General features: G+C 27.9%; 1 protein-coding gene across 1 annotated transcript; it reads right to left on the bottom strand.

The window, feature by feature from the left end:
- Positions 1–3,958: 3,958 nt before the first annotated feature.
- Positions 3,959–5,361, bottom strand: LOC135928810 (leukocyte elastase inhibitor-like). The gene is made up of 5 exons (XM_065465274.1): positions 5,238–5,361; positions 4,740–5,196; positions 4,450–4,614; positions 4,262–4,402; positions 3,959–4,208 (listed from the first exon to the last, which is right to left on the bottom strand). Exons 1-5 carry the CDS (start codon positions 5,359–5,361, stop codon positions 3,959–3,961), a joined length of 1,137 nt encoding a protein of 378 aa, XP_065321346.1.
- Positions 5,362–12,181: the final 6,820 nt, after the last annotated feature.

Here is a 12,181-nt window from a genome sequence, read left to right as displayed (position 1 = left end):
ATGCAAATTAGAGAGTTTCCTTAGAATCATGAGCCCTAATTAGACAGGTTTGAAGGTAGTTGCAAGTTGCTTTTCAAAATATAACCAGCAACTATATTTCATTTTTCAGTTATTTATTCGAAATATCAAGTTTGTAAAAATTTCAGAATAAGCAATTAATAATTAATATGAAATGTTTAATTTTTCGAAGAAATTGACCTAAAATAGTTATAATAATGAATACACATGAACGCCACTTTGCGGATGATAAATTACCCTTTCCCATTTTTATTATCTTTATTATATTAATTATTAAAATATATAAACCAGCTATCAATAGGTTAAATAAAATTATAATAAATTAATTTAAACCATCTATCCATAGGTTAAATGAAAATTATAATATACTAATTTCCATTACTTTTATATTTATTTAGACTCTTCATTGTATACGACTCATTTTAAAAGTAATTGACTTGCTGTAAAGTTTGTAGCTAACTTTGGTATTGATTGATATGAAGATAAAAATTCTTTTAAAATTTTTTAGTGTTAATTTTTAAAATTAAAAAAATAATATATACAAGAGACATGCAGAGGTTCCATTTGTAGTTCGGGATTATTTTTATAACCCGGCCCGGATTTTTATTTTAAATAAATTTTCTGGCCCGGCCGGATTTATATATTACTTTTATTATTAATTTTTATGGATAGTGTGGATTTTAAATATTCGGATTTAAAATATACGGCCAGGTCCACCCTAGGGTATCAAAAAAAATAGTGACCGTCTCTGATATACATTATAAATTTACACATAAATCTAAAAAACATGAAAAATATTATTTAAAGAAGAACAAATATAAATTATTTTTTTTTAAAAAAAACGTGTAAATAAATTAAAATGAGATTGCTAAAGGAATGATTCGAATTTTTTAACATTGAATAATTGGGAATAATTGTAATAGGCATTGTTTAGTTAATGTTCATAAAAAGGAGAATGATATGTTTTTTTCCTTATGGATTACGCAACCGTCTTGCCCAAAGGAGCAGGATGATGTAGCTATTTTAGGGACAAAGTGGTTATCTCCCGTTAGGTAGAAATATTTTGGGCATTAAATGACTCAGCCCTAAGAAGAGGGTCATGTATAATATTAGCAGTGGCAAGGTGGCACATGCAAGTAAAATCCTGGACCAAAGGTTTGCCTGATACAAATGGCACTATAGTTTTGCCGTCAGGGCGTTTTTTTTTATCTTTGCAGAATGTTGGTTGGTTCAAGAATGCAATGGAGATTTGCCTTATTAGGTTTGTCAATTTGAATTCACAATAGAGTGAATGGCATCAAAAACCAGAAATTTGATTGCATTTCGCGTATTGGTTTAAAAATGGTATGCCCAGGGGGCAAACTGCTTGCATAAAAGAGTCGTAATTTATTAGTTAATTATTTGAGATATTGGGGTTAGTGTTGTTAAATTACCTAGCTTTGACCATCTCTATTGTGTCTTAATCAAGCTTTTAGATTAAAAAAAATTGAATTAAGCTTCTAAGTTGAGCCTTGAAGATTGATTAGAATAATTCTGGATATAAATATGGCTACGCCGTGTTATAGTTGACTAAAGATAGTAGTTTAATAACACTAATTGGGGTAGGGGAGACCAGGGCTAGTCGGCGCAATTTTTGTCAAAATCATCATAGCTCCGAAAATAATAATCATATAGAATCTTACAAAATACCAATCGATACCTTAAACATCTATCTATAAATATATGCTGTTATTTTTTTTCTCTAAAAAGGTTTTAGTAAAGGTCAAAAAAATTTTTTTTTAGATTTTAATATATAACTATAATTCTTTATTTATATAATGTTCTATTTACGATTATAACATATAAAATAACAATCTTTTTTGGCACAGGATCCATGCGCCCAACCTTTACATACTAAGATCTTGCAATATTTTGCAAAATATTTTATCCTAACAATACCATGGATTCATAATAGGAATTCCATTTGTGGTATTAGCACATATCAAATATTTTCTCAATTTTTTTAATTATACTATCTGCCATTTGAGGACATATTTTGATTATTCCAAAAAAAAAAACTGACACTTTTGAAATTAGTTTTGGGATATAATTTTATAGCTTCGATTTTCCAAAACCTTCTCTGCATCAACTGTAGCCACTAGATTAATATTATGGCAAGCACATCATGAATGTTAATGTAGAAAATGATCAACTTCTACTACTCTGTTAACCAGGATATCATTGTTATCGACACCTTAAAAATAATCATCCATTTCGGATCTTTTATCCCCAAATATCCTAAAAAATAAAGTTTATATATAATCTTAAATTTTTTTAATTTAGAATAACCCGAAAGTCTTCATTAAGTTTTTTAACAATACCTCCCTCCACTCAATTTTTCGATATATTAAACAGTTTCGTATATTTAAATAAATATATTTTTATTCTTATTGTTATTTCATTCAACAAATTTAAGATTATATTTTTAAAATACTTTATGCAATAAAATTAAAGGATCGGCTAAGTAGCGGCGTTAGAAAGGAACTAGCTCCCGCTACCGTTTTAGCGGTTATCAATGTGTTTTTTAAAGCAAAATGTAGCCGTGTTTACTTAATTTTATTCATATATTTTCCGAAACACCTCACTCGCAAAACGGGTGCATGCCAAGAAAAATTAAAACACAACAAAAAAATTTTTGAAAAGTATAATATGATACTTATCCTACTAAATAATTATAATGTCAGGCTTAATTTTTTTTAAACTAAATTTTCCTTCACTATTCTTCTGATAACTTCCATTAACATTTGATTTTCCAAAATATAATCTATGCTATTGGGGAATGGTTTTAAGGTCATGTTAAAAAATCTCATATCTGAATTGGCTTTAGGAACTATTTAGCAGTCCTGTTAAGGTTATTAGTAGAGGAAAAAATTTATATTATTGGTATCCAAGAAACACATTGCCAAGGTTATAACACGGCGGCTATTTTTAACGACTTCATTATTATCAGTTCGGGAAAAGCTTGCAAAAGCTGGACAGGGATCATATTTCTCATCAACAAACGGTTACATTAGTTCATTGAATAATTCATAAACATATCCGAAAGAGAGGATTTTGAGATAGATTAGCTTTCATAGATACACTAGTAAATGCTATCAACTCCCTTCCAAATAAATTCTATATAATAATATTGTGGGATCTAATGCCTAAGGAAAAGTAGAAATTTGCATTGGTAAAAGTTTTATTAATAGCGCTATCTAAATAGTGAAGATAGCAGGAAAATTTAAGACTTCTTCTAGAATAAAATTTCAAAATACCTTCTTTAATTATAGAGAAATTAACTATTAAACTTTCGTGAGTTAATCGACCCTTTATCTAAATCATTAAAAATCAAAGTTTTTCTAATAATACAAGCCATATGACAAGTCAATTGATGTCATATTTTGTGCATAAATTTTCGACAAAAGCCGTAAGTAAAAATGATTCCAGTGAGTGGAACATTCCATTTTTGTGGAAAATACAAAATATTCTTTTCCACGCCAAATTGTTCATTTTTTCGATTAAACATATTTTAAGAATAGGATTCGGGAAAACGGGAGATTGTTAAATATTGTCAAAATTCAACATTTGGGTTGAATAAAAAAATAGAATAGCCGAGCAATGTTTAAGAATATTTTTTGCAACTCTAACCCCCAAAGTATAATTCGTATTTGCTTTACAGTTTGTCCCAGCTATTTGCAAGAATTTATAGACACACCTCTTAATAAATTCATGTTGTTTCAAGTGAGGTTTATCAAATGCACAATTTATCAATTTTTCACTTATTTTATTTTAAAACATTTAATAGTAAGTTTGCAAAAAATATCGAAAATAAAAAGAATTAGAAATGAAAATGTTTTAATAAATATAAGCTATGCAACTGGGTTTAAATTCATATGTAGTATATTGTATATTTTTCTTTTTAAGGCGAGGCAAATGTGCCAATAAAAAGTATGCAGCCATTAACCAAATCCATTATAAAATATATAAAAGGCTTGTCGGCTATAAACTGAACAGGGTCATGCTCCGATGTAGGTTCGACCACTTCACCAGTAGCGGCACCGGCTTTGCTTCCTTCCTCATTGACTTCTATGAAAGCTTTATGATACACCTGGGTCAAGCTAAGTTTTTCTTCGATATTACCAGAAATACCAGATAGATCCGCGTTGTCACTATTATATAAATAATAATTTGAATAACCAATTTATTTATATTAAAATAATACCCAAATATATCGAGCGTTCCTAGTGCTTGTAAAGTTTCGCTGAGTTCCGTCTCGTAGCCAATCTTGAACACGGGAATAGATATCCAAATTTTATTTTCCAAATGCAAATCCTTAACTAGCTTATTCAACCTTTCCGCAAGTCTTGAATAAATTGTTTCAAACCATTTTGCCTGGGCAATACGAAAAACATGCCCAATTCTTCATCCTTATAATCTAACCTCAATACCTCCACTTCCTGTCCAACATGGTCCGAAAAATTGATTTTAGCATAGTTGACTGATTTAAAGCCTTGCATCATAGGTATTTCTTGCGTGTGACCGTCATCACTTGTAAAGGGCATTTTTTGCGTCAAGCTTTTTTTTTTAATGTTAAGTAAAATTATATAATTTGAATATAAATATTAAGTGTTTCCCTTATAACTAGCTTAGACATGTATATAGATATCAGGTATAGATATAGATAGGAATTAATATATAACCTATGATCAAATTTTTCGTGCCAATCTCCTTTGAAATAAATCGTGCTAGTCAATACCATACGAGTAGAGCTATCCAAACTATTAGGGGGCAATAAATTTTTTATCATACCTTTTGTAGCGTGGGCCACATCCTCATTTATAACCTTTTCTGCTTGTCTTGGATCTTTCGCAAAGTTCAAATTGTGAACTATGGCCTTGTACGTTCCCTTAATGACTTCCAAATAATGAGAATCCAGTGGAAACGTGCTATCAGGATATAAACCATTCCCAATATCAAGCGTGACGTGTTTGGACAATTTGGTTAAGGCCGCGTTCATTTCTTTAATAGTTATATGAAGCATTTCCCGATTTTTGGGCGTCAACGAGGAGATGTCCTTCCAAATTTTATCGTAATGTAAAGTCTGCGCTAATTGAGTGAAAGTTTTAGCTTTGGATCCGAACAGAAGCATTGAAAGGGCTTGAGAAGCATTGAACGGTGAAATACATTTTTTTTCTCACCCTTTGTGTCATGTATTAGTAAAGTCTTCAAGACGTCTATCGTAAATTGATTGTCAGCACTGGCTAGAATAGACAGGTTAGAATCGTGAGCTGGATGACCACCACTTTCAGGTTTTATCTTCATTTTTATATTTTAATTATTTGAAAGTTTTCAAAATTATATTCAAAAAGAAAATTTTTTTTTTAAAATTGATCCCTTTATAATATATCTATTATGTTTATTTTATTTGTCATTTTAATTTAGTAATTAAAATATTAAGGTTCGATGTCAAAAGTAAACAAAAAATTTACATATGAATTTCACAAGATATATTCAAATATTATTTTTCTTGTTTAAAAATAAAATCTGAAAGAGGTATAACTATTATAACCAAAAAAAAAATATATTGCCACAAGAATTAAGAGTTTTAAGAACATTTTGTTTGATTATAAAATACTAATTAAAATTGTGAATTCAATAGAGTAATAAGTTCTTTTTTTTTATTTGCCGTAATATGTGACAAATAATAGTCCTTTGGTATAAGCAATGTATTTGAAGATGAACAACCAATAATATTTCTCCTCATCCATATTATGTATGCATCTAATTATATTATGTCGCGATTTGGGACGGGAATTTGAAAGCTCTCTATTTTAGATCTTATGCCGAGAGCGATTTTGTAATTTAAAAAAAAAAAACCGAATTAACCAAGTGTATTACAACATGTGTAGAATATTACCACCATCCTATCTTCCATAAACATTTGCGCATTTATAAATAGGAACAGTTCTAAAGCTCTCAAGGCAAAATTGTTTAAAATTCCCAGCGTAAAGGGGCACATTAAAAATGTTTAGAGATCTTCTCTACCAATAACCTTCAAACCCATCCCTCTCCTAACTATTTGTATGTTTCTTCCAACATTTGTAATACAAAAGCTAACTAAAATATTAGTATCATTTCGTTTTATTTATTTATTAAAACATGTTAAAGGTACACATATGATGACTTAGCCAAAATTATTATTACATACAGTACTGGAGAGTTTCAAAATCCAGAATAAGGTAATATAATTGTTATAAACTTTGTGACGGCTTTTGGGTTATTTTAAATTAATAATTTTAAGTTCATATATAATCTTCGTTTTATTTTTTAGGATATTTGGGGGAAAAGATCCAAAATGGATGATTATTTTCAAGGTGTCTATATCTACATTAACATTCATGATGGGCCTGCCATAATATTAATCTAGTGGCCACAGTTGATGCAGAGAAGGTTTTAGAAAGTCGAAGATATAAAATTATATCCCAAGGCTAATTTCAAAAGTGTCAGTCTTTTTTGGGAATAAACAAAATATGTCCACAAATATGGCCGATAGTATAATTAAAAAATTGGGAAAATATTTGATATGCCCTAATACCACAAATGGAATTCCTATCATGGATCCATAGTATTGTTAGATAAAATATTTTGTAAAAAATTACAAGATCTTTACTACCCCAGTATCCCAACGACTCTTTTATGCAAGCAGTTTGCGCCTGGGCATACCATTTTTTAAACCAATACACGAAATGCAATAAGGTCGCTGACTGTTTTGGATGCCATGCACTCGATTATAAATTCATATCAAAAATTAATCGACATAACAATAAGGCAAATCTCTATTGCATTCATGAACCAACATTCTTGCATAGATAAAAAAAAACGCCGTGACGCAAAACAATAGTCCCATTTGTATCAGGCAATACTTTGGTCCGGGATTTTACTTGCATATGCCCCCTGCTTATATTATACACGGCCCTCTTCTCAGGGCTGAGTCATTAAAATGCCCAATGTATTTCTACCTAATGGGTGATAACCACTTTGTCCCCAAAGTAGCTACATCATCCTGCTAGCAATCTCCCTTTTAATTTATTTACACGTTATTTTAGAAATATTATTTATAATTGTTCTTCTTTAAATAATATTTTTCATGTTTTAAATAGCTTTATGTGTAAATTTTTAATATACATATAGCAGAGACGGGCACTATTTTTTTTAATACCCAATGATGGACCTGGCCGTATATTTTAAATCCGAATATTTTAAATCCACACTATCTATAAAAATTAAAAATAAATTAAATGTGTTATTTAAAAAATCCGGACCCGCTGTAAAATTTATTTAAAATAAAAATCCGGGCCGGGTTATAAAAATATAAAACCCGGGCCGGGACCTAAATCCCGAACTACAAATGGTACCTCTGCATGTCTCTTTTATATGTTATTTTTTTAATTTAAAAATTTACAATTAAAAAAGAATAATTATCTTCATATCAATCAATACCAAAGTTAGCTACAAACTTTACAGAAAGTCAATTACTTTTAAAATTAATCGTATACAATGAAGAGGTAAATAAATATTAGTATTACTATTCATATATACGAACTTTATAATAAAAATAATGGAAATTAATATATTATAATTTCATTTAACCTATAGATAGATGGTTTAAATATTTTATTTAGCCTATTATGGTTTATATATTAATAATTAATTTAATAAAGATAATATAAATGGGAAAGTGTAATTTTACATCCGCAAAGTGGCGTTTATGTGTATTTAACATTATGTTATATTTTAGGTCAATTTCTTCGAAAAATTAAACAGTTCTTATTAATTATTAATTGTTTGAAATTTATAAAATACTTGATATTACGAATAAATTACTGAAGAAATAAATATAGTTGCTGGTTATATTTTTAAAAGTAACTTGCAACTACATTCAAACCTGTCTAATTTAGGCTCGTGATATTCAGGAAACTTCCTAATTTTCCCAAGATTTAAAGCATTAACAACTATTAGGAAATGCTTTTATAAATTGAGCAATATTTTTTGCTTCATTGATTAATTTTTCATATTTTTAAAACTATTAATGTCAAATAAACAAAATTCATTAAGAAAACAGATATAACAAAGTTATCGTTAATTATAAATCATCTAAATTAGCATACTCAAAGAGAATGTGCTAAAAAATTTAATATAAAATTAAATTATTTGAATATAATTTAATAAATAATCTTGATATTTACTAAACTAAAAATATAACACATGGTAAAATGTTTCTTTCTTAAAAAGTAAAAAAGAACTTGATAAATTGGACAACAGTTTAATTTGGGTAAAAATATTCGTCCCAACATTGCCCATATTAGACACGTTTGACTGATTTCAGTTACATTTAAATAATAACTAATTACTTTATAAGCACTTTATAATTTTTTTGTATATAACTGGGCATTTAGAATATAATCTTTTTACAAATTTTCAAAGAAACCAAAAATTATTCGCATTCGAATTTCAGTCATTATCCGATATTCGATTCAGTCATTATCCGACATTCGATTCATTCATACTAATATTCATTTGTTGAACGAATAAATTCGAATATTTGTTGAATAATTTAACGACCTTTATTTTAATTTATTATAATTATAAAAAAAAAATTTGATTTACTAACGTAATTATTTAATTATTCTAAAAAAATAATAGTAAACATAATAAATAAATTTCACAGAAATTAGTAAGTAAAGTTTATAAAAAAAGCACCCAAGTATTATTATTGTGGGCGGGCATACGAAATAATATTTTTAAAAATAAGAGGCAGGCAAGCTAGTTTAAAATACTTTAAGAGATGGGAACAATTTGGAATGGCTAATATTTAAATTTCTTTTATTTCATAAATATTTCATGTTTTACAAATAAGTAAAAATATTAGGCACCCACCGGCCCTGGCAAAGGTATATTTTAATTTTTTTTAAAATATATCCAGGCCGTGGCTGTATATTTAAAAAAGTTAATTTCGAATCGCCATTATTAGATATAAAAATTAAAAATCGATGTAATATAATTTAATTAAATTCGGGCAGGGCCTTGAAAATACCGGGGCAGGACCGGGCCATTAAAAAAAAAAAATTAGGACCAGATCTTGCAAATGATACTTTCGCAGACTTCCGAATAGTATAAAATGAATAAAAAAATCAAAATGTTTAAATATTATAGCGGGAGAGTGTTAAAAATATTTGAGCCGGGTAGACAATTTTTTCCCTAAAATTTTGCCTGGTAAGATAGGTTAAAATTAAGCTAATATTTTATCTGTTATTAACAAACAGCAAATAAAGCAAAATTAACGATTATAATAGGAAATATACTTACACAATTGGAGATTTATATAATTAGATTAACTGTCCCTGTCAATCATTTCGTAAAACAATATTAAATGCAAGTAATAGCGTAACCAAAGGATTGAAGCCACACAGGGACTCGAACCCTCCTGATAAGTTTGAAGAGTCCACTAAAAATTTTGAAAATTATAATCCTAAAAAAAAGGAAAAAGGTCAACTTGTAGATCTAAAAATAGGATGTAATTTTTAAAAATAAATTTTTTTGAATATTCTGAGATTGTAAATGCTAGTGAAGTCATTGGAAGAAAGACAATAAAACTATAAACCACAAAATATTAATATTTAAAAAAATAATATTAATCTATATAATATTCGAATTTTTTATTTTATTTATTATTAATCGAATAATATTCATGATAATTGAAATGTTTTGAATGGAAAAGAAATTCATTTTTCACTCCAAATTTAATTAATAATTATTAAAATCATGAGAATACCAAATTAATTTATTAAATGATATAGTTTCAAATAATAATTATAAAATAAAAATAAATACAAACTAAAAAGTAAAATAAATATAACTAAAAATATACAATCCAATTATATACTTTTCTTTTTCTTCTATATTATATTTTAGATCTCACTATATTACTAAAACGTTTAGTTTTTTATAAAAAAAAAATTAATTCTTTAATTGTTTTGCTACATCTATCCATAACCAAGTGATCTCTAGTTTATGAATGTAACAATAAGACAACCCCCCCCCCTCTCTTATTATTTAATTTAATATATATATTAACATTTTGGTCGATGTTTAGTAAATTAGGTTGTCATCCGAGATTTCTTGTCATAAATTAATTTTTCCAATTTCAAAATATGACCAAAAATATTAACCAAAAATATTAACCAAAAAAATCTTAATTAAAAATTGCACATCGCATAATATGAGATGATAAATATCTAAAATTGGGAGCTCTCCATTCTAAACATTCCAAAGATACTAATAATAGAAACAGATCCTTTAATGTAAGTTTTTATGAGAAAACTAATATTGGCAATAGCAAAATTGCTAGAAATTTGATTACTTATTGTATTAAAATGAATAAAGTTTTTGATTAACATGTCTCTTATTTGGATGTCCACACTCAAATTCAAAATGGACATGTGAAGGTCTAAATAAATGGTAAAATATTAATCGTGATATTATTGTGCACGAATCTTCACACGCACATATGATAGCCGATTATGGAAGGTTTTCTCACAATAAAAATTTCATATTACAATTTATAATACCCCAGAAAGAATATGTGAACAATAACCTTTATCATAAGAATAATAATAAGATGTCTAGGTTATTTAATATCGCGTAACCAAGCCTTCTGGGGGAACAGAAAACAATAAGGCAATACGATGGACCTTATTAAACTCATTGCAGATTCCGAACCTGTTCTCAAAATGTATTTACAACATGAAGAAAGAAGACGGGAGAAAAATAAGGGATTAAAATCGAAATTATATTCAAATCTATTATCATATAATAACATAAATATTCTCATAAAAACCATGAAAAAATGATTATAAAAAAAATTCAAAAGATTTAAATTAACAGGTGATTTTCAATCATAGTTGATGGCACATATGATGTGTTTCAAAATCAGAAGCAGTAGTTTGTTGGAAATAGTCAAATGCTTAAGCCTGTTGAAAGACTGATAGATATATATTGTAACAACTGGTCTCGATATTAAAATAAATATAATATCCAAACTTGGCTCCATGTATCTACCCCTTGAATTCCTAATTGGGCAAAGCTATGATGGCGCCTTAAGCATGAGTGGAAGAATCAATGAAGTGCAGGTTTGATTAGAGCGGAGGCGCCAAAGGCAGCTTTTATTTGTTGCTATTTTCATATTAAATTTAATTATTGTTCAAGTATGTCAATCAATAAAAGAACTTCGAAATGTTTTAGGAATATTAGACGAGATTTATGTATATTTTAATGGTGTTAAAAGATATGAGGTGCAATCGCAAGATTTCTACGCATCAAAAATACCACTAGGAAATATTGTCGTATTTTAGTTTTAAAATTTTTATTTTACATTTATAGTAGCTGTCTATCATCATACAAAGCAATTGTAAAAATTTTTCTACTTTATGATGCCTTGAGGGCAGCTTTGACAAATTAAAAGGATTCTGAAGATCCTTCCACCCACTATTGCTAGTGCCATAGTCTTTAGAATAGAAAAATTTGATTTTATTTTATCACTTTGTGTTTTGGATAAAATATTGTTGATAACAAGCTTGGCTTGTACAAAATTGCAAACTATTTCGAAGGATATAGGGTTTGCAATAAATCAAAATCAATTGGCAAAAGATTGCCGGATTAATTTGAGAAATATACCCTTCAATACTATGGTGGGGTATATGAAACTCCAGGCATGCTAGAAAGGATATTACATAAAAACGGTTAAATATTATGATCCGGATTCTTCAGTAGCTTCATCAAATATATTTTAGAATCTATCAAGTTTCATATATTTTGATTGAGTAGTTTTTAAGATATAAGCATTTTGTGACTGATTGTGGTTTGTGAGACCCCATCAGAGTAAGTTTGTAATTTTTTAAGAAATTTATATCTTTAAAATTTTAAAATTATAAATATATACTACTATATTATATAATTTATTAAAACAAAATTTAAATATCTTATAGTTTGAATGAGATATATGAAAAAGAAAATGTAAAGATTTTCTCTGGTGGAGTTATTTTATTTTTATTTTTCACTAGCTGACTCATTTCTCAAATTATTT

The sequence above is a fragment of the Gordionus sp. m RMFG-2023 genome, chromosome 4 (assembly GCF_954871325.1).
Source record: "Gordionus sp. m RMFG-2023 chromosome 4, tfGorSpeb1-WG-v2, whole genome shotgun sequence".
Classification (NCBI taxonomy): Eukaryota; Metazoa; Nematomorpha; class Gordioida; order Chordodea; family Parachordodidae; genus Gordionus; species Gordionus sp. m RMFG-2023.
Note: the sequence above shows the minus strand (reverse complement) of the source record. Positions and strands in the feature narration are given on the sequence as shown.